Genomic DNA, 24,274 nt, shown 5'->3' with positions numbered 1-24,274 from the left:
TACAGTAATCAAGACAGTTTGGTACTGGCACAAAAACAGAAATATAGATCAATGGAACAGGATAGAAAGCCCAGAGATAAACCCACGCACATATGGTCACCTTATCTTTGATAAAGGAGGCAAGCATATACAGTGGAGAAAAGACAGCCTCTTCAATAAGTGGTGCTGGGAAAATTGGACAGGTACATGTAAAAGTATGAAATTAGAACACTCCCTGACACCATACACAAAAATAAACTCAAAATGGATTAAAGACCTAAGTGTAAGGCCAGACACTATCAAACTCTTAGAGGAAAACATAGGCAGAACACTCTATGACATAAATCACAGCAAGATCCTTTTTGACCCAGCTCCTAGAGAAATGGAAATAAAAACACAAATAAACAAATGGGACCTAATGAAACTTAAAAGCTTTTGTGCAGCAAAGGAAACCATAAACAAGACCAAAAGACAACCCTCAGAATGGGAGAAAATATTTGCAAATGAAGCAACTGACAAAGGATTAATCTCCAAGATTTACAAGCAGCTCATGCAGCTCAATAACAAAAAAACAAACAACCCAATCCAAAAATGGGCGGAAGACCTAAGTAGACATTTCTCCAAAGAAGATATACAGATTGCCAACAGACACATGAAAGAATGCTCAACATCATTAATCATTAGAGAAATGCAAATCAAAACTACAATGAGATATCATCTCACACCGGTCAGAATGGCCATCATCAAAAAATCTATAAACAATAAATGCTGGAGAGGGTGTGGAGAAAAGGGAACACTCTTGCACTGTTGGTGGGAATGTAAATTAATACAGCCGCTATGGAGAACAGTATGGAGGTTCCTTAAAAAACTAAAAATAGAACTACCATACGACCCAGCAATCCCACTACTGGGCATATACCCTGAGAAAACCATAATTCAAAAAGAGTCATGTACCAAAATGTTCATTGCAGCTCTATTTACAATAGCCAGGACATGGAAGCAACCTAAGTGTCCATCATCGGATGAATGGATAAAGAAGATGTGGCACATATATACAATGGAATATTACTCAGCCATAAAAAGAAATGAAATGGAGGTATTTGTAGTGAGGTGGATGGAGTTAGAGTCTGTCATACAGAGTGAAGTAAGTCAGAAAGAGAAAAACAAGTACAGTATGCTAACACATATATATGGAATCTAAGGAAAAAAAAAAAAAAGGTCATGAAGAACCTAGTTGCAAGACGGGAATAAAGACACAGACCTACTAGAGAATGGACTTGAGGATATGGGGAGGGGGAGGGGTGAGATGTGACAGGGTGAGAGAGTGGCATGGACATATATACACTACCAAATGTAAAATAGCTAGCTAGTGGGAAGCAGCCGCATAGCACAGGGAGATAAGCTCGGTGCTTTGTGACCACCTAGAGGGGTGAGACAGGGAGGGTGGGAGGGAGGGAGATGCAAGAGGGAAGAGATATGGGAACATATGTATATGTATAACTGATTCACTTTGTTATAAAGCAGAAACTAACACACCATTGTAAAGCAATTATACTCCAATAAAGATGTTTAAAAAAAAAAAAAGAATATTTTTTGCAGCATTGCCATAGCAAAAGACTGAAAACAACCTAAATATCCATTAATAGGAGTCAGGTTAAATAAATGATGGTGTATCCACCATTGGCACACTATACATCTGTTAAAAAGAATAAGTAAGCTAGTTATGGATCACTAATATGGACCTCTCTTTGAGCTATTGTGATAGGTGAAAAACTATGATAGTGGCAGAACTATGTGCATAATATGATGCTGGAGTTTTTTTAAAATATAAGTATAGTTTAATACCCATATTTGCATAGGAAATTTCTGGAAGGGTGCAAAAAAACTGTTAACAGTCATTTTCTCTGGGGAGGAAACTAGAGGGAAAAGACTTGATGTAACAGACAATAGGCCACTCCACTTAACAGCAAAATTCACATTTTTTCACATGCACATGAAACATTTACCAAAATAGACACATTCTGGGCCATAAATCATGAAGTCTCATTACATTTAAAAGGTTTCAAGGCATACAAAATATGTTCTCTGAAAACAGTGGAATTAAATTAGAAATAAATAACAAGAAGATTTTTGGAAAATTCTCAAATATTCAGAAACAAAATAGCACACTTCTAAATAACCCATGTGTGATGGTTAATTTTATGTGTCAACTGTCCAGGCTATGGGATGCCCAGACAGCTGGTTAAACATTATTTCTGGGTGTGTCTGTGAGAGTGTCTCCAGAAAACACTAGTATTTGAATCAGTAGACTGAGTAAAGGAGATGGCCCCCACCAATGAGGGCAGGCATCATTTAAATCCAGTGAGGGCTCATCTTACAGAACAAAAAGGCAGAGGAAGAGTGATCTCTCTCTCTCTTTTATTAAGCTGTGACATTCATCTTTTCCTGAGACATTGGGGCTTCTAGTTCTAAGCCTTTGGACTCCAAGACTTACATCAGTGGGGGCCCCTTTCTTATCCCCCACCCCTGGATCTCAGGCCTTCAGGCTCAGACTGGGAGTTACACCATTGGCTCCCCTGGTTCTCAGGTCTTTAGACTCAGACCGAATTATACCACCAGTTTTCCTGGTTCTCCAGCTTGCAAGTGGCAAATTGTGGGACTTTTTGGCCTCTGTAACTGCATGAGTCAATTCCTATAATAAGTCTCCATATATATAAATATATATATATACACATATGTTCTGTTTCTCTGGAGAACCCTGGCTAATACACCACAAGTCAAAAGAAAAATCAAAGGTAAATTTAAAAGTATTTTGAACCTAATGAAAATGAAAACACAGCGTATCAAAATTTATGGAATGTCACTAACACAGTACTTAAAGGGAAATTTGTGGCACTAAATCCCTATATTAGAAAAGAAGAAAGGTTTTAAACCAAACACCTTATCTTCCACCTTAAGAAACTAGAAAAAGAAAGGCAAACTACACCCAGAGTAAGTAGAGGACAGGAAATAACAAAGATCAGAATGGAAATCCATGAAATCTGAAAACAGAAAAACAATAGAGAAAATCATTGAAACCCAAACTTGGTTCTTTGAGAAAACCAATAAAATTGATAATAATCTACACAAGCTGATATGGGGGAAAAAGAGAAGATATAAATTACCAGTAAAATGAGAGGTGACATCACTACAGACCCTACAGATATTAAAAGGCTAACAATGCAATAGTCAACAACTTAGATGAAATGAAGAAATTCCTTGTGGGACAAAAACTTCTGAAGCTTTTTCAAAGAAATAGGCCTATATCTACTAAATAAACTGAGATTTTTTTTTGTTAAAAATGTTCCCACAAAGAAATTGCCAGGCCTAAATGTCTTCACTGATTAATTCTACCAAACATTTAAGTAAGAAATATCAGTTCTACATTAATTCTTCAGGAAAATTGAAAAGGAAGGGATATTTCCAAACTCATTCTATGAGGAACGCATTACCCTGATGCCAAAACTAGGCAAAGACATTGAAAGAAAACAACAGACCAATATTTCTCATAAACATAGATACAAAATTTCTAGACACAATGTTAGCAAATTAGCCCAACTGTATATTAAAGGATACTATATCATGACTACGTGGGGTTTATCTTAAGGATGCAAAGTTGGTTTAAAATTTGAAAATTAATGTAATTCACCATATTAAGTAACTAGAAAGAAAAAAAAGAGATTATCTCAACAGATGCACAGAAAAACATTTGACAGAATCTATCATTTGTTTCTGATAAAAATTCCAAATTAGGGGTAGAAAGGAACTTCCTTTATCAGAAAAAGGCATGCAGTGGACTGAATGTTTATATCCCTCCCCCCACAATTTATGTGTTGAAGACCTAATCCCCAGTGTAATGGTATTTGGAGGTGGGGGTCTTTGGGAAGTAATTAGGTCATAAGGGTGGAGTCGTCAAAGTGGGATTAGTGCCCTAATAAGAAGAGGTACAAGAGAGATGATATCTCTCTCTCTCCCCACCATGTGTGGATACAGCAAAAAGACATCCATCTGAAAACAAGAAGAGGACTCTCACCAGGAACCAAACTGGCTAGAGCCTTGATCTTGAACTTCCCAGCCTCCAGAACTGTGAGAAAAAATCTCTATTGTTTAAGCCACCCAGTCTATGGTATTTTTTTTATAGCAGCCCAAACTGACTAAAATAGGACAGCTACAAAAAACCTACAGGTCCCCCCTCGGACCAGAAACAAGACAAGGATGTCTACTCTTACCAATTCTATTCAGCATTATACTAGAGGTTTTAGGCAGTGCAATAAGGGAAGAAAAATAAATGAAAGGCATCTATATTGGAGAAGAAAAATCAAAACTTTATGAAGTAAAAAGAAGTAAAATGACATGCTCACCTATGGAGAAAATCAGATAGCATCTACAGAAAGCTGCTAGAACTAAAAAGTGAGTTTAGCAATGTTGCAGGGTACTATAAAAACCAAGTGTATTTCTTTATGCTAACAACAAGCAGTAGGAAATAGAATATTTTTTTTAATATTTATTTATATTTATTTTTGGCTGTGTTGGGTCTTCGTTTCTGTGCGAGGGCTTTCTCTAGTTGCGGCAAGCAGGAGCCACTCTTCATCGCGGTGCGCGGGCCTCTCACTATCGCGGCCTCTCTTGTTGCAGAGCACAAGCTCCAGACGCGCAGGCTCAGTAGTTGTGGCTCACAGGCCCAGTTGCTCCGCGGCATGTGGGATCTTCCCAGACCAGGGCTCGAACCCGTGTCCCCTGCATTGGCAGGCAGATTCTCAACCACTGCGCCACCAGGGAAGCCCAAGAAATAGAATATTTTTAAATGCCATTTACAGTAGCATCGAAAAATATGAAATATTTAGGGATAAATGTGACAAAAGATGTGCAATACTTGTACCCTTCAAACTACAAAACACTACTGGGAGAGGTTAAAGAAGACTTTAATTAATGAGATATATCTCATTCACAGGTCAGAAGACTTACTATTGTTAAGATATCAATTCTCTACAAATTGATCAAACACAACCTCTGTCAACATCCCAGGCTTTTTTTTTTTTTGTAGAAACTGCCAAGTTGATCCTGAACTTCATATGGAAGTACAAAGGACTTAGAATAGCCTTAACAGCTCTGATATAGAAGAACAAAATTAGAATACTAACACTACCTGACTTTAAGACTTACTACAAAGCCGCAGTAATCAAGACAGTATGGTATTGACATAAAGATAGACTAGACCAGTAGATCAGTAGATCAGTGGACCAGCATAGAGAGTGCAGAAATAAACCACATGTATATGAACGTTTTTGACAAAGATTCAAAAGCAATAAAGGATAGTCTTCTCAACAAAAGATGCTAAAACGACTGGATATCTATATCCAGAAAAAACTGTACTTCAGTACATACCTCACATGACATACAAAAATTAACACAAAATAGAGCATAGACCTAAATATAAAACTTATATAAGAAAACAGGAGAAAATCTTTGTGCTTTTGGGTTAGGCAAAGGATTCTCATATATAACACTAAAAGCATGATCCAAAAGGAAAAAATATTTGATATAAACTGGACTTCATGAAAATTTAAAACTTTTGCTCTTCAAAAGACACTGTTAGGAGAATGAAAAGACAAGTCATGGTCCAGAAGAATATAATTGCAAAACATATATATGATAAAGTAAGTTGTATTAGTTAGAGGTCTCCAGGGAAATAGAAGCAGTAGGATATAGATGTAGATATAGACAGATAGATATAGATGCTATAGATAGAGATTTATTATAAGAATTGACTCATGTGGTTATGGAGGCCAAGAAGTCCCACAATCTGCCTTGCGCAAGCTGGAGAACCAGAAAAGCCAATATTATAATTCGGTCTGAGTCAGAAGGCCCAAGAACCAGGAGTTCCAATGTCTGAGGGCAGGAGATGAATGTCCCAGCTCAAGAAGAGAGAGAATTTGCCCTTCCTATGCCTTTTTGTTTTATTTGGGCCCTCAGTGGATTAGATGATGCCCACCCACATTGGTTAGGGCAGATCTTCTCTACTCAGCCTACTGATTCAAATGCTAATCTCTTCTGGAGATACCCCTCACAGACACACCCAGAAATAATGTTTTACTAGCTATCTGGGCCTCCCTTGGCCCAGTCAAGTTGACATAAAATTAACTATCCAGAATATATTTTTTAAAACTCTCAAAACCAGTAATAAGAAAACAAGTAACCCAATAAAGAAATGGGCAAAGTACTTGAATAGACATTTCACCAAAGAAGATATAGGCATGGCAAAAAAAGCACATGACTAAGATGCTGAGTATTAGTCATTAGAGAAATGCAAATTAAATCCTCAGTGAGATACTACTACATACCCCACAGAAAGGCTATAATTATAAAGACTGACCATACCAAAGGCTGGCAAGGTTGCAGAGCAACTAGAACTCCCTTAACCCTGCTGGTGGGAATGTGAAATGGTACAACCACTTTGGAAAACAATTTAGCAGTTTCTTAAAAAGTCAAACGTAGGGACTTCCCTGGTGGTGCAGTGGATAAGACTCCGCGCTCCCAATGCAGGAGGCCCGGATTTGATCCCGGGTCCGGGAACTAGATCCCACATGCATGCCGCAACTAAGAGTTCGCATGCCACAACTAAGGAGCCGGAGAGCCAAAACTAAGGAGCCCACGAGCCACAACTAAGGAGCCCACCTGCCTCAACTAAGACCTGACGCAACCAAATAAATATTTTTTTTAAAAAAAGGTCAAACGTAGACTTACCATATATCCTAGTAATCATGCTCTCTCATAAGAAGAAAGCTTATGTCTATACAAAGACTGATGAGTGACTGTTCATAAAAGCTTTATTTAGTCCAGCCAAAAACTAGAATCGACCCAAATGGCCATCGCCAGGTGAACAGGTGAACAAATGGTGATACATCCACACAATAGAATAGTACTCAGCAACACAAAGGAATGAACTATTAATATACATGACAACATGGATTGAATCTCAGAACAGTTATGCTGGCTGAAAGAAGCCAGACAAGTGTGTGTGTGTGTGTGTGTGTGTGCATGCGTGTGTGTACATGCATACCGAGTGATGCCATTTGTTTAAAACTCTAAAAAATATAAACTAATTTATAGTGAAAGAAAGCAAATCCATGGTTGCCTGGGGGGGTAGCAGGAGGAAGAGACTATAAAGGAATTACAAGGGAACTCTTGGGTGCTGGATTTGTTCATTATCTTGATTGTGGTGATGGTTTCATAGATGTGACCATATGTCAAAACTTACCAAACTGTGTGCTCTAAGTATGTGTGGTTTATTGTATGTCAATTATACCTCAATACAGTTGTTAAAATAAAGAAGTAAAAACATTAAAAAGGGAGAAATAAAAAAAGGGAAATGACTCCAAGAAAGATTCCTATAAATTGCTCTAGCATGTGTACCTCTGACTTTGACCTTGAATTTTGACCCTTCATTCTCAAGAATGTATATGGTCAGAAAGGGCTGCTTTTTTTGGCACCCCTAATAAATTGACTCTACATAACACCTTATTGGGACATTTTGTAGGTAGCTGGTGTTTCCTCCTCTTTTTAATATTTGCCTGGATTTTAATGGGGCCAACAAGTGTTTTCTAAGCCTCCCTAGCCTTAGAACTACCTAGTGAATCAGGATAAACCTTATTTATGACTCTTAAGCATCTGTGAATTTATTTAGTGCCTGTTCCTCATCCTCCAAAAGAAAGTCTTTGCTAGTTTGATGTTTGGGAATCTCTAAGGCTGTATCCTAAAAATTTGGGGGAGTTGGAGACAGCCCAACAGTTCTGACAACTCAAAGTCACATCTTTTCTTATTATGTCCTTAGTCTGCTAAGAAGTTTTATAAATATTAAACAAAAAAAATTCAGTCCCTTGGGTTTTGGAGGGAAATATTCCTTCCAGGGTAGGAAAAAAATTAGTCCATTGCCAAGCATTTTTATACAAAAGCATTTTCCCCCCGATGATCCAAGAACTGGCAATTATGGAAGGAGAGATGGAGTCCACAGGGTACATTTGGGAGCTAAAACGAGCAGCTGTAAGATGAGAGTGGGATGGAATGTCCTCTAAGGTTCCATGCTGGTTTACAGTTCTGTCACTCTAGTGACAAGGGCAGGCCCAAATTTTACTTCTGACTCTACCACTAATTTGCAGGGTAACAACAGGATTACGTCATCTCACTAAGCCTCAGTTCCCTTGTTAGTTAAATAAAGATAATAAAGTCTAATAAGATGTATTTAAAACTTCTGTGCTTAAAAATCAACACAACTTGGGTGCTGGCTTTGGGACCTGAGTGCTGGGAATAAGTGCTGCCCACTTGTTCATTCAGGATTATTAAACAGTTGCCCAAGGGCAGGACCCTGGTAGCCTCTCAGTACACCGTGTCCGGAAACACCACCTCGATGAGAAGCCACAGGTGCCCACCCTCGGCCCTGCACCTTCTCACTGATCCTCATGTGTATGTAGGTCTAGTCAAGCCAGAACACAATTTAAATCATTTACTGACATCTCCTAATTGCCAGCCCTGTGCTGGACGCTTTTGCCTATATAATCTCAAATTGACAAATTTCTTAACAAGTAAAGCTTAAATGACTTGCTTTTAGTAGAGAAAGTGGAGCAAGCTGCCTAGGGATAGGAACCTAGAGAATTCTCCCCACACACGCCCCATTCACCCCAAGGGAGGGATCTCTTAAAGGTAGAAGAGTTTGATGCCCAGCTACATATATATGTTTATATATATGTTATTTTCTTCCTTCTGTTGGTCTAGGGATTCTCAGGCTTTAGGATATATAGACAGTTGTAAACACAAAACTCCGTTCACTGGAATTGTAGCTCCCCAGCTGCCCCCGCCCTCACTTCTCTCAGATCCCTGCTCGGCTGTCCCCTTATCCACAAGGCCTCCCCTATGCATGGCACAGGGAGATCAGCTCGGTGCTTTGTGACCACCTAGAGGGGTGGAATAGGGAGGGTGGGAGGGAGGCGCAAGAGGGAGGGGATATGGGGATATAGGTATACATGTAGCTGAATCACTTTATTGTACAGCAGAAACTAACACAACATTGTAAAGCAATTATACTCCAATAAAGATGTAAAAAAAAAAAAATTAGTAACCTCCCAGCACTCCTGGACTCTTATCCGATTTGTCAATTCTCTATAACACATGTCCCCACCTGGCATATTATATATTTACTTGTCTGTCTAATGTGTCTCTCCTCTCTCTAGAATTTAGGTGCTATGGAACCAGTGCCTAGAACCATACCTACTCAGTAAATCTTTGCTGGATGTATGAATGGTTATGAATAGGCGGTTTAAGGCACTTTCAAGAGTAATTTTGATTCTACGTGATCTTTGCCTTCTCTGCTGCCTTGGGGACCTCCCACTTTGGAGTTAGATGGTTCTGGTGTAATAGTTCGTGGGAGGACACACTCAGCCAAGCCTCTGATATGTCTGCCCTTCCCTCTCCTACGCCAGGTGAATATAACACGCACAATGGACCTTCCACGCCAGCAAAAGAGGGAGACACAGACAGGCCGCACCGGGCCTCCGACGGGAAGCTCCGAGGCCGGTCTAAGCGGAGCAGTGACCCCTCCCCAGCAGGGGACAGTGAGATTGAGGTAACTCAGAGGCTTCTGCCTGACTTGGTGAATGTCATCTCCACATGTGGCCGGAACAGGAAGCGGGGGGCAGAGTTCTGTCCGGGGGAGAATGGCCCTGTGTGTTCACAAAGTACAGGAACAGAGAAAACGGCCCTTGATGAAAAGGAGGGAAGAATTCGTGTGGCCACACGGAAGCACTGTTGACTGACCAGGCTAGGAAAAGTGACCCTAGAGATGGTAAAGATGGGTGATTGTCAAATGTGAGCCACAACAACATCACCTGGGGGCCTGCGAACACCCAGACGGCTGGGGCCACCCCCCAGAGTTTCCAGTTCAGTAGATCTGGGGCAGGGCCTGAGAATTCTCATTTCCAACAAATTCCTAGACAATGCTGATGTGCATTGGGCACCACACTTCGAGAGCCTCCAGTAAAGATGACATTGGACAGTGGACCTTCCCCACTGGGTTAGAGTGATTCTTAACCTTGGCTACATGATAGAATCACCTGGGATGCTTTTTAAAATTCAGATGCCCAGGCCCCACCCCAGACATTTCAGGGAGTTCTGAAAGTTCCCCTAGTGATTCTACTATGGCTTAGGTATTTATCTACCTGAAGACAGGAGGCTGGCTCAAACAAGTTTGCATCATTTCTGTAATTCTGAGTTTCTCGGTGGTTCTCAGTCTGGGCTGCACATGAGAATCTCCTGGGGAGCTTTGAGAAACCTTCATTCTCAAGCCCAGATCAATTAAATCAGATTCCCTGGGGGTGGGACCCAGGTGTCAGTATGTTTAAGCTCCCTAGGTGATTCCATTGCAGCCCAGGCTGAGAACTACTGGTCTAAGGGATGCGCCAATCTTTATTGTAATAAAGCAAGTGTGGGGTTATTGGGCAGGCACTGACATTTTCCCAAGCAAACAAACAAAAAAAGAACAACATGCATGAAAGATGGGGAAGACCACTAGAAGGGACAGAGGCAAGATGGATGCCCCCAAAACAGACAGAAGCAAGTGTTACCTATCAAGGGAGAAAAATGGGCACATGCACGAGTTTGTACTTGTTTGCAAAAGGCAGTCATTTTGCTGCCTTGAGTGTGCCATGGGTATACATGGGTAGTATTGGCAAAGCTTGAGTCACTGTCAAGATATCCAAATGCAGCATCATCACATCCCTATTGATAATCCTGTACAAATTATGTAGCAGCTACGAAGTTCAGCCGGCAAACTCAGATAAGCTAAGAAATACCGTTTTCATCATTTCCTTAAAATCAGTGCCATTTTGACTCTGAGTCCCCACCCACCAGGGTGGTAGGAAATTCCATTTCATTATTGGGGCCTTTCCCCTCCCAGAATTATATGAGAATCTCAGGGTTCAAGTGGTCTCAGAAAACAGAATAATAGCCTCTTTTGTCCATTGTGGCTTGGTGGCCACTGCCTTTTTCATTGTCAGTACCTGCAGTGGTCACTGAAAGTCCAGCTGTTCTCTGGGGTCTCCATGCCATATGTTGGGCATGGAAATCCTTGTCGAGAGTAAGAACATTGGAGTATTAGCTACGATCCTTTGGTTGCAAGCAACAGAAACCAATTCTGGTTACTTAAGCAAAAAAGGATCTACTGGGAGGGAACAGCATGGAGAGGAAGTGATACAACCAAGGTTAGAAAGAATAGTAACAAAGGCCACGTTGGGGAATCTGGGGAACCTTCAGGGTGCCGGCCCCTTCCGGAGAGCGAGATATTTGAGATTCTAGCGCCATGTCACTTGATGTCCGATTCCAAGGAGGCAGCATCCCATTGGCCTGGCCTGGATCCTCATGCTTGCCCCTGATTGAGAGTCTCACCAAGATAGCACACAAAGGGAAAAGAAAATCGAGATGCTCCTTCTAAGAAGGAGATGGATGCTGGGGACCCCAACAACAAATGGCCAATACCCAGACACTTGATATTTAGCCAGTATTCACTGGTAGGGCTGTACTAGCTAACCGGTGTCACTAGTAGGGCTGTGCTAGTCAGCCAGTATTCACTAAGAGGCAGTAGCAGTTGTTTGTGGCTAGTGTCTGTTCCGATCATCATAGAAAGTGTTAAATATTTTGAACATCACGCTCGTCCCCTACACTTGGTATACACAGCCGTCTCTTCTGTGAGCTCAACTGCCCTCGGGACCTGCCAGAGAGCAAGTATTCCCACTGCTTATGGGACTCTTTTCAGTCCAGAGGATTCTGTTCTTGCTTTTCCTCTAATTCTTAAAGCCACCACCTTCTAAAACCAAGGAGACTTGGTACAAACCCTTCATGGGGATTAGGCCTTTGCACAAGGCTAGAAGAAAATTTACTGACTCTTGATCACCCTTGCTTTCTGCCTTCCCAGATGCCTGAGGATTTTCTACCAGCTTGAAGTTGCAGAGCTATAGAAATCCTGGAGAGCAACATGTACTTTAATATTTTTTAAAAATGTATTCGATCACCTGATGTGGTTTCTGCTCTTGGTAGGGGACATTGGGGGTGGAGAGACATTTTTCCATTAAGCTGAGAAGGGGGTGGGGGGCATGGAAGGATTATGGGGTGATATTATTCTGGAAACATCTGCTTCTTGATTCCAGAGTAAGTACCACTGGGCAGGAACAGTTGAAAAGGTGTGAGCTGTGTTCCACCGCCATGCTCAATATCAGCACAGAGATTTTGCATGGGTCGCACCTCTTAAGTCTTTGGCACTGTTGCTAATGGCTGCAGCCCACGAGAGAGAAATTAGGTAGAGAAGTGGAAAGGAGGAAAATTCTGAGTATGTATTAGTTAAAATCCCTCGACTGCAGGTGCCAGAAACCAACTTGAGCTAGCATAAGTGAAAAAGCAGAGTTTATTTTAAGGATACAGGGATTCTCTTAGAACCCAAGAACCAAGGGTACAGCAAGTGTCAGCAAGATATTGGAACCAGAAGGTAGGAGGGACAAGGAAACACATTTACACCTTCTCTCCCTATGTTCCACAGTGTAGGTGCTAGAATCCCCAAGCGGTAGTGTCTTTTCAGTGGGCATGACTCTCCTCCAGGCCCCTCACTCTACTTCTAACTAAAACCAAGTCCTGCAAAAGTGTTGGGTCGTGTTTCCATCTTTCACCCCTCTGTTCCTCTCTCTCTGCAAACTAGTCTTCCCTGTCCTTCAGACCACGTTGCTACCAACAGCCACCCAAAGACGATGAATTTCTTTCCAGGTCTCAATTTTGAGTTCCCAAGGAGAGGCCTCTGACCCAGCTGGGGTTAGGGGCCCACCCCTCGCCCAAACCCTGGTGGGCTAAAGAGTTAGGGTCATGAGCAGAGTGTCCACCAGGAACAGTATACCCACTGAGAATCTAACACAGGGAGATAGAATGGTGGGCTAGTGGGGAAGAGGGACAGACCCTCTTCAGAGAGGATATAGGCAGTAAATTAAGGAGTCTGCATTAAATTTGAAATTACTTGATTTTTTAAAGAATTCTCTTACCAAAATTTCTAAGTTTAACTGATCCATCCTAGTTAGTTCAGATAAATTAGAACTTAGCATATTTAAACCCCAGAAGCTCTCTTCAAAAACAGTGGTTTTCAAACTTTTTTTTTTACCATGACCCATAATAAGAACAATACTTATTATCATGACCCAGCATTTACATACACATAAATGTAAAAGGTCAAAAAATTTACAAAATAATATTCCAATAATATTCACTAAAAATTGTTTCTGAATGAATAAGTAAAAACTTATGGCTGACTATCTTAAATGAATCATTTCCATGTAAAAATGGACTTTTGCAAGGAGTTGGGCCAGTGGCGTGAATTGGGAGATGCCAAGATGGACACATGAGGCAAAAAAAAAATTCACAAAATAATATTCAAGTCTACTAATTGTTTTGAAAACCTGTATTAATTGACCTTTTTCTTTCTAGATACTACCTTTCTCTTTTAAAGGCATTACAAATGTGTAGATACAACCACTGACCCCCCGAGAGTTTTCCAAGGTGGCCCATTCAAGATGGTAGACTGAGTAGGTGCCTTTGTTGCCCCCAACACCAGCTACATAAATGATCACGCAGGCCTTTTGTTCTTAAAAATAATGATCACCAGAAAAAATTATGAAAACCAGCAGTATAAAAAATTGGGGCCAAGATAAATGAATAGGATAAAGTATGAGAGGTAATTTAAGAAACACAAAAGATCTTAGAAAAATTCTGATTGGTTTTCTTATAAAGATTCAAGGAGGTCTTGTATCCACGAAAAAAGAAGTGCAGGCTATTGGGAAAGGAACACTCAGAGACAAAGTAAAAGCTACTGTAAATTTTTAAATGATAGTGAGAATCAAAAGTTTCATAGAAGGGTTGGAAGAGAAAGTTAAAGAAATCTCTGAGAACATAGATCAAAAAGACAAAATTACAGAACACTGTTTTTAAAGGATAAGCAATATCAATCCAAAAGATCTAATTTGTCTATTGGGAATTCCAGAAAGCTATAACAATGGGAAAGATAGGAGGACATTATTTAAAGAAGTAGGCTTGAGAAATGTTTGAGTGCCGAACAGTATGAAGGAAAAAAGACAACACCTAGATATATCCTCATAGGATTTGAGGATGCCAAGTATAATGAAAAGAGCCTAAAAAATCCAAAGAGAAAAAAAAGTAAATCCTGTAAAGAACTGAGGAGCAGTGAAACATCAGACTTCTCATTAATCATGCTTGACACAAGATAGATTCTTTCAAAGCTCTAGAGGGCATTATTTTCCAATTGGAATTCTGCACCCGGAGGAACCTTAGAGCAAAATAAAGACATGATCAGATTAGCAAAAATGCAGGAAGGTTACTTTCCATGCTCCTTTCAGAAGAAGCAACTTAAGGATGTACTCAAGCAAAACAAGGAAGAAAACCAAGAAAGAGACTTGGGATCCAGAAAACAGTGGATCTGACCCAGAAATGCAGTAAAGGGAAGTCTCAGGATGCTAGCTATGTGACAAGCCTGAAGATGATCCAGTCCACATTGGAACATTCTGTCACAGAGGAAGAACATCTTTGATATAGAGGGTGTGGCTGAATTTGAAATTCTACTGAAGGCATGTTATTGGAAACAAGGAAAAAATTAAAGCAATTAATAAGCTCCAGCAAAAACAAAAAGTTATTCCAGACAGGCATGATTCCTATGAACAAACTGAGATATGGCATGATTTTAATCAGGATGGAGTACAAGAAAGGAGAATACACATGACCTTGGTGGTAGGAACAGTCTCCTTAAAGTGGCTCTGGAGTTACGACATTAGATACATAGAGAAGGAAGTGAAATCCTAGCACATTACTTCGCTCTGCAGTGAACAGTAATCACAAGCTGTACATAAATGCTCTATACTGGTTACCAACTTTTAAAATCAACATATAGACAGAGCACAGAAGTCTTAAGTACAATTATAAAACCCAGTGCACAAACCAGTTTATCCACATTGACAATGCAAAAGTGAGGCTAAAGCTCAGCTATTCAAGAGGCGAGGAGGTAGTGGGAAAGGGTAGGGACACCAATGTCCATATTTTCCATATTGGGTTTACTGTTTTAGCCAGGAGAAAGTATCCAGTGCTGATGGGAATTGGAAATAGAGGGGTTTGCATATGTGAAAAATACTAAATTCTGGAGAAATGGGAGAGATTTACCATGAGCTAAACCCTCATCTTTCACATTGCCCAGTCAAAAGATATTGTTTAAAGTTGGCAAATCAATAAGTAAAAGTATGTTATTTAGAGTTATAAAGGTAATCAGCAGAATTGCTAAAAACAGAAATGTTTAGAAGTAGCTGGGCTTATGGTGAGCAGTGAATGTAAAATGGTAGTATTTCTTTTTGTCAAATGAGTTATACGATTTTTATTGTTTTTGGACTGAACTCCTTTTTTGAGCTTTTATGTGAAAGGCAAGAACAGGCGTCTTGGTTCTGGCATCTATGGGTTGATAGGAACCCAAAAAATTGGCCATCAGAATATATTTTACACAGCTGAGGTTGAATGGGGACTCGAGGATACATGCGTGAGTCACATGTTTTATAACTTAAAGATAATGTTTTTTAAGACATATTTTCCTCCCAGGGAATTAATTTCTGCAGACATTAAGTCAAATGCAAGCAAGTGCATTTGTCTCCATTCTCTCCCTCTCTTTCATCACAGCGTGTGTTCGTGTGGGACTTGGATGAGACAATAATTATTTTTCACTCCTTACTCACGGGGACTTTTGCCTCCAGATACGGGAAGGTAAGAATCCATTTTGTCTCCTTTTTTTTTTTTTTTTTTTCCAACGTGACAGTCTGTCCAGCTGGTTTGTCTTGGGAATTGTGAGGGCAGTTGATACGACAGCTTCTCCAACAAGCTGCCCCTTTGCGTCAGCCGGGCTTTGGAAGGCCTATGGAATTTTCCCTTGACATGTGAAATTTTAATTAGCTTCTCCCATTGTCTCCCATGCCTTTTCTTCCAACGCATGAAACATTCAACATCCACTTGATAGGATATAAGCTTGTAGTCTTCGGCTGTCTCCCTCCTCCTAAGAGGGCTAGGAGATGCTTCAGCCAAACCCAGTAATCCTAGCTGAAAAACGAGGTAAAGTACTTTTCTTCTTCCCTGTTGTTTATTTTAGTGTCTCCGGCAGATGAATTTAATTTTCCTTCCATTTTTCTGAGACAAGGGGGAGGCATTTTGTCAGCTCCAGCATGGATCTTAGCAACAGCTTTGCAAATGTATCACCGACAAATTATGTCGGGGAACCATCCAGTTAGAGCTCCGGGCAGATGCTGTCGGTTGACTGGTGGTCCATGCAAGAAATGTCAAAACGCCCTTAATAATGCAAAAATGAACCCAACCGCTGAAACCCAAACCCTGCCGATCCCGTGGGCTTTGTATCAAACCACATGTGGATGCTCCAGACGCCTGCCGTCTCTTCGGGGAGACAGGTAGAGGTGGCAGGGCGGGGTTTTAGGGACCTGTTGGCAGCTGCTCCCACACATGAGTGGGAACCATGAGACTCACCAGCGCCTGGAAAATGTTTCTGTTTCTGTTTAGAGCCCAGGAATATGATTTGACATCACCTCATGGCTTTTCCAGCTGCTCGTGTTTTTTATGAGGGTTATAACAAGCTGGATGTGTAATTAGCAAGATAGATTTATCGTCTGCCATTATGTTGTAAAGAATATAAAAATGGTGTTGGTGGTGCAGAAATCTCTTGCCGAGGAGGAATGCCGTTAATATGTCTAGCAGTGCCTGCGGGAAATCCGGCATGCGTTTTTGGAGTGTGCACAGCTTAGGTAAAGGATGGCAGAGTCCAGAGCTGCTGAAAAGCACCAGAGCGGACTTGGCAGCTATTGCAAAAAAACTGGGCTTTCCCAAAGGGGCTGCAGTAGTGAGTTGCCCACCCAGGCTGGGTGTTCTATGGTTTTTAACCACCCCAATAAAGCCACCGCCCCCCCCACAAGAACCATTCCTTCACTCTTCTTACCCTTTGAGAAGTTCCACAGCTTCGTGCAACAATTCAGTTCCCATGGATTGCATAGGGCTTTGTAATCTAGGCTAAGATTTTTGTGTCTGTATCTCACTACCACTCTTTAAACCAAGTTACAGCCTCGTTCAAGACAGGGACAAAGCCCAGAGCTCTGTTCTGGGCCCCATGGCACCTGGTCCATGTCACTTATCACCAGCCAGCTCTCTCCAATCCCATCACCCAATCCCAGCCACCTTCCCCTCCAGCTGTCTGGTCTCCACTCTTGCCCTTTCCAGCCCCCTACAGGGGGGTCATCCTAAAATACAAGCCTGGTCTCTCCTCTACTGAAAAATCGTCAGTGGCTTCCCCATTGACAAACCCTAAGCCCAGCCTCCAAGGCCCTTCATGAGCTGGCTCCTGCCCTACTCTCCAGCCCTGTTTTCTCTAACTTGTCCCGAGTTGCTTTTTGTCCTCGGAACCTGCCACCGTCTCTCCCATCTCTTCTGAGTTTTTCCCAGAAGCAGAGCCTGAGACCAGGAGTGAGTGCTGGTAGTTTAGTTGGGGGGTGATCCCAGGGAGCACTAGGTACAGAGTGGGCAAGTGAGGCGGGGAAGGGAAGGCAGCCAATACAGGGTACGTAAATAGCTATGGCTGCAGGTACCTGGGACTCAGAACCACCGGGGACCTCTGGGCTACTCTGGAACACACCTCAGAACTGACTCCCCCAAGGAGCAAGGGTGCTGGGATATTTATCTACACATTCCCTTCCATCGTGGGTTGAGGGCTTTTTCTGGGGGGAGTTATTTCCCAGTCCTGGCCTGTCCCATGAAAACCCTAGGGCAGGGAATCACAGGTCCTAACAGGAGGAAGCCTCTGCATGTTGAGAGGACACAGAAGAGGGGCACACTGGAAGCTTCTGCTATAATCTAGAATGTTCTAGAAAGTTCAGGTATTAGGTTAAATCATACTTATCTTTCAGTTCCCATTTTCAAGGTAGCTTCCTCCAAGAGGACTTTCCTAACCACTCCCACCCCCATCTAAATTGCATCTCTCCCCATAACTCTATTTTTCATTTATATTATAATTATGCACTTATTTTCTGTCTCCCTTCTAAGCTATATGTGCCCTGAGGACAGAGACCATGAACATTTTTTATCAACCCAACTAAGCACAGTGCATGGACCAGATTGCTCAATACGTATTTGTTGGGAAAATGAATCGGGATGATCCTCTAGAATGAAAGCAACATGACGACAGGCACTTTTTTTTTCTGTTTTGCCCCCAGAGCATAGAACAGTGCCCCCCACCTAGTAGGCATCGAATAAATACTTGGTGAATGAAGGTAGGTAGGATAGAAAATAGTATCAAAACAAAAAATTCCTAACTTGGGGCCACCCGCCAAATTCTGCCTGCAGACATTTGTGTTTGGCCCCTAGAGTGTTCGAAAAAATGTGAATTTGTCGCCAACATTTAAAAAATCAGGAGATTGCACAGACCAAAACAATCGCAATTTCCAAGTCTTCTTGAAAAATTAGAAAACCTAGCAATCCTGCATTCCCATGTGGCAGCAATCAGCAGGGGCTGAGTAGCAGCTGCCCAGTTAGCGGGGGTATACACTCTCCAGCCCATCCACAGCCCCGCCTGGCCTGTTTAGGGGACCCTCCTGACCCCATTGGCATCTGAGTTTCAACATCCATCCTAGAATTACAGAACCACTGAAGGTCAGAGCTGGAAGGACCTGGGAGACCATCACGTCAATTAGTCTCCATGGTACAGTAGGAGAAACTGAGGCCCAGAGAGAGTGAGGTCATCCAGGAGATAACGAAAGGTAGACCTCAGGTGCACTTGCCTCTCTGGGTGTCCCCAGGATGTCCAGGGAAAACTAAGGTGAGATGCTCTTGGAGCCCCCAGGTCTCCAGTGCCATCATTATTCCTCTTCTAGAATTTTCTACTCCTCCAGCTCTTTTAAGTGAGGAATGAGGTTGGTTGGTTGGTTGGTTGGTTGGTTTTCCTAAATCCAGCCACCCTAAGAGAGACCCAAACTAACCATGGCTTAACCAAGATAGAAGTTTATTCCTCTCACCTTGTAGTCCAGGCATAAGCAGTTCAGGCTGGTAAGGCTGCTACCCAGTACCAGGGATGGAGACCCCCTTCCATCTTGTTCTTTACCATTCCTGGAGCATTGCCCTAGTTGGCAAGATGAAACGTAGCTCACCCCCATGTCTGCATTCCGGCCAGTAAGAAGGGGAAGCAGGAAAAGGGGAGTCCACCTCTCTCTTTTTCATTTTTATTTTTTTCCCTCTCTTTGGAGGGCCAGATCCAGAAGTTGCACAGATCGTTTCTGCTCACGTGCCATTGGTTGGAACGTGATCACATGGCTACCTTCAGCTGCAAAGGTGTCTGGGAAATGTAGTCTAGTCATGTGCTCTATTAAAATTCAGGGATTCTGTTATTCTGAGAGGGAGAAAGGAAGAAGGGATATTAGAGGACAGCTAGCATTTTCTAGCACAAAGTACCATTAGTAAGAGGAAGAACAATGAAAGAGAAAATTGTTGAGGAAAAATAAAATTCGTTCTGTTCAAGACACCTAGAGGACAACTGTATTTGTGGGTCTGAAGCTCCAAAGAGAGGTCTGGGCTACAGCTATAAACTTGGAAGACAGAGGAGAGGAGAGGACGTAGAGGAGTGTGAGCCCCATTCTGCAGACAGAATAACTGAGACACAAGGAGGTTATGTAGTCAGGGTATTCATAATGGAACTTAAATTCATGGCCTTGACTTTTGGCCCACATCTCTTTCTGTTTGTGCTCTTCCAATAGCTGCAGCCACATGGAACCCATTATTAATAGCTGGTATCAAGTGGGACTCTCAGCTTGAAGCACGGAGTGTTTAAGCTACAAAGGGAATTTATTAGATGACAATAATTGAAAAACCCAGAGGTAATGGGATTCAGCCTGGGCTGGATCGAGACGCTCAAGCGGTGTTCTTAGGGCTTGGTCTTTCTGCATCCCTCAGCTGACTTTTTCCATGTGGCAACTCCTTCTCAGAAATCCCAACTGAAAAAGAAGACCTACTTCCCAAATTCCAGCACAACTCCCAGGCTTGAATCTCATTGGCTCAAACTGGGTCAAATGCCCATCCATACATCAAACTCTGTGGCTCTGTGTAGCCAGCCTAGATCAAGAGCCTGGCATGGAGGGAGTAGAGGAGCAGGTCAGCTCCATCCCAACCAAATGGATGGAGCTGGGGAGGGATGGTACCCCAGAGAAAACTGAAGTGCTCTTTCCAGAAGATGGTGAGGATCCGGGAGGGAGGAGTGCGTCCAGAGTGGGCTCTGAAGGTCATGACCCTCCGTACATCTACACCAAGGACCAGCAGCTCTTTGCTCATGGCCATTGTGTTAAGCACTGTACAGGAAGCAGATATCATATCAGTTGTGGTCCCAGCCGAAGGAGCGACTCACTGTTTACTTAGGGAAATAAGACCAACAGAGCTAAAATGATTAAGAAATGATTCAAAAACAGAGTGTTTGACTTTTAAAACAGAAACTGGGCCCTTTTCCTGTTCCCAATCAGGGCATGTGCTGCTCAAGGCTGTCATCTCTCCACTTCCTTTCCATCTCTTCCTACCCAGTGCTCAAAACCAGAGCATCCCTTTGGTAGCTGTACCTCCCCACATCTTGTGGATCCATTAGAGGTTCCCTGGAGAGCCAGAGACGCCAGTGATTGCCGGCCGCCTCTTTCCTAACCTCTCCTCCCACCCCACCTCCCTGCAGTCCCTGAACTCTGTTTTTTCCAGCTGGGATTAGACAAATGCAAGGTGGTCAGGAGCCTTTGCCTGTGGCCAGGAAGGGCTCATAAGGGGAACTGATCAGCAGTCTTCCTGGGTTCACAGTGGGTCAGCCCTGACTCCTCCTTTAGTGCCCTGCCTTCCAGGCAGCTCAGTACCAATTGGAAGCTCAACTCTAGGCCCAGTTGTGTGTGTGTGTGTGTGTGTGTGTGTGTTTTAATAACAGCTTTATTGAGAAATAACCCACATACCATAAATCTACCATTTCACTGTGTACAATTCATTAGTTTTTCGTATATTCAGAGTTGTGCAACCATCACCAGCATCTAATTTTAGAACATTTTCATCACCCCAGAAAGAAACCCCATACCCATTAGTAATCATTCCCCATTTCCTCCAGCACCGCCCACCCCAGCCCCTGGCAACCACTAATCTACTTCCTGTCTCTATAGATTTGCCTCTTCTGGACATTTCTTATAAATGGAATCACACAATATGTGGTCTTTTGTGACTGGCTTCTTTCACTTAGTATAATGTTTTTGAAATTCATCTATGTTGTAGCATATACCAATACTTCATTTTTATTGTTGCATAATTTTACAGTGTGTGAATATACTACATTTTGTCTATCCATTCATCAATTGATGGACAGTTGGGTTTTCAGCTATTATGAATAAAGCTGCTGTGAACACTCATGTACAAGTTTTTGCATAGGCATATGTTCTCAATTCACTTGGGTATATACCTAGGATTGGAATTGCTGGGTTATATGGCAACTCTATGTTTCACCTTTTGAGAAATTGCCGGACTCTTTTCCAGAGTAGTTGCACCATTTTGCATTCCCATAAACAAAGGATAAGGGTTCCAGTTTCTCCACATCCTCACCAACACTTGTTATCATCTGTCTTTTTGCTTATAGTCCTCTTAGTGGATGTGAAGTGATGTCTTGTGGTTTTGGTTTACATTCCTCTGACTAATTATGTTGACAAATGACTAATAATATTTCCACGTACTTATTGGCCATTTGTAGTATCTTCTTTAGAGAAATACCTATTAAATCGTTTATTGGTTTTTTTAATAGAAGTATAGTTGATTTACAATATTGTGTTATTTTCTGGTGTACAGCAAAGTGATTCAGTTATATATATAAAATATTATTTTTCATTTTTTTCCATTAGTTTATTACAAGATATTGAATATAGTTCCCTGTGCTATATAGTAGGACCTTGTTGTTTATCTATTTTGTATATAGTAGTTTGTATCTGCTAATCCCAAACTCCTAGTTTATCCCAAAGGGGAAAGGTGCTAATCCCACCTTTCCCCTTTGGTAATCATAAGTTTGTTTTCTATGTCTGAGAGTCTGTTCCTGTTTTGTAAATAAGTTCATTAGTGTCATATTTTAGATTCCACATATAAGTGATACCATATTTGTCTTTTCTCTGTCTGACTTACTTCACTTAGTATGATAATTTCTAAGTCCATCCGTGTTGCTGCAAATGACATTATTTCATTCTTTTTTATGGCTGAGTAGTATTCCATTGTGTGTGTGTGTGTGTGTGTGTGTGTGTGTGTGTGTATACACATATATATATCTTCTTTATCTTTTCACCTGTCAATGGACCCTTTGCCCATTTTTAATTGGTTTATTTGTCTTTTATTTTTGAATTGTAAGAGTTCTTTATATATTCTGGGTAACAGTCCATTATCGGATATGTGATTTGCAAATATTTTCTCCCATTCTGTGGGTGGTCTTTTTCCCTTATTGATAATGTCCTTTGAAGTATATGAAGTATTGCAGGGTGAAAGGGGTTGAAATTAAATTTTTTAGAAGGTGGCCAGGGAAGGAGCCCTCATGGGGAAGCTGAATTTTGAATAAAGACTTAAAAGGAAGTGGAGGAACAGATATATAGTGGAAGAGCAAGAGGGAACAGCAAGTGCAAAGGCCCTGAGGCAGAAGTTTGATGGATTTGAGGGACAACAAAGATGCTAGCATGGTTGGAGCACAAGTCAAGTAGAACTCAACTAGCTTTTACTCTGAAGTGGGAGCCATGAGGTTTGTTGCTTATATTTCTAAAGAATCCCTCTTGCTGCTCCCCAGGAAAGGAAGCTATTGGGTGGCAAGGCTGGAAGCAGGGAGACCTGTGAGGGGGCTACTGCAACAGTCCAGTCCTATAATGGTTTTTTGGACCAGGGGGGATGAGATGAGGAAGATGAGAAGTGCAGCAGCCTGGATATATTTTGAAGGCAGAACCAACCGCAGATAAAGAATGAAAAGCGATTCCTTATTCTCACTCCCTGGGCTCCAGAGATGTCTTACTTACTTTCTGTCCATGGTCTCCCTCTGAAGGGACCTGATCTCTTTTCCCTCTATTGCCAACTAACAAATTCCTCTTGAAAAAATTCTCCCCTTTTTTTTTTTTTTTTGGTGCATTCACTATATACCAAGTACTCCACTGTGAACTTTTTTTTTTTTTTTGAGTTGGACCTCAAGTGCCAACGTTGAGTTATTCACATTCTTTGTCCACGCAGGCCTCTTTCTTGTATCACGTGGGTACAAATGTATGTTTCTTTGTAGACCCATTTGTACTCTTCCTCCTCCCCTCCCCATAGTTGATTGTGTAGCCTTTTGTTTACTTTCCTGTAAAATATGTATTGTCTTCTTGTGTGCATTTATTTCTTCTGTCTGTAAATGAAATTTAAATACCCCTTGTTTCTCACTTTTCTCCCTCTGCACTGTGGCCCTAGGTCCTTCCACGTTGCCCTGTGTCCAACTCCATTGCTCTAACTCAGTGGTCCTCAACTGGAGGTGATTTTGCTCCCCAAGCAACATTTGGCAACATCAAGCATTTTTGGTTGTCATGACTTGGGGTTTGCTCCTAGCATCTAGAGAGTAGAGGCCAGCGATACCGCTAAACATCCTGTAATGCACAGGACAGTCCCCACAACAGAGAATTATCTAGCTCCAAGTGTCCATAGTGCTGCGGGTGAGAAACCCTACATCCACCTGCTGCTCTGAATCCCAGGGTCCCACGTCTTCCTTATGCCCCCTTCCTCCAGGGAGGACACCCAAGCTCCACCCAGCTCCCCACCAGCACAGACAATGCTGTGACGAGCATCCTTTATGAACTGCTCTGAGCTTTACACCACAAACCTATAAGGTATGACTGCTCCTATTATACCCATCTCTGGAAAAACCTGAGGCTCAGAGAGGTAACATAATTCAGCCAACGTCACCTACCTTGAAAGAGATGAAAGCCAGGAGGTGGCCCACTGCTCTTAACCATGTATCTAAACTGCATCCCCAGTGATCCACGTGAATGTCCTCAGGGTGAAAATTAAAAGCCATTGGCATGAACTCTTCTGCTTGACTGAGCTCCGAGAGCACACAGATCTAATGTCTTCATAGCTTCATCCCCGG

At 41.9% G+C, this 24,274-nt stretch overlaps 1 protein-coding gene across 1 annotated transcript in view; it reads left to right on the top strand.

Moving 5' to 3' along the window:
* Positions 1-24,274, top strand: part of EYA2 (EYA transcriptional coactivator and phosphatase 2) — a 287,678-nt gene that overhangs the window by 200,134 nt on the left and 63,270 nt on the right. The window contains exons 8-9 of the mRNA XM_061210001.1: positions 9,492-9,634; positions 15,769-15,852. Of these exons, the coding sequence (XP_061065984.1) occupies positions 9,492-9,634; positions 15,769-15,852 (227 nt within the window). The remainder of the gene's footprint in view (positions 1-9,491; positions 9,635-15,768; positions 15,853-24,274) is intronic.

This window comes from Eubalaena glacialis, chromosome 13, assembly GCF_028564815.1.
Source record: "Eubalaena glacialis isolate mEubGla1 chromosome 13, mEubGla1.1.hap2.+ XY, whole genome shotgun sequence".
Lineage (NCBI taxonomy): Eukaryota > Metazoa > Chordata > Mammalia > Artiodactyla > Balaenidae > Eubalaena > Eubalaena glacialis.
The sequence above is the reverse complement of the archived record's forward strand: the minus strand, read 5'-3'. Positions and strand labels throughout refer to the sequence as shown.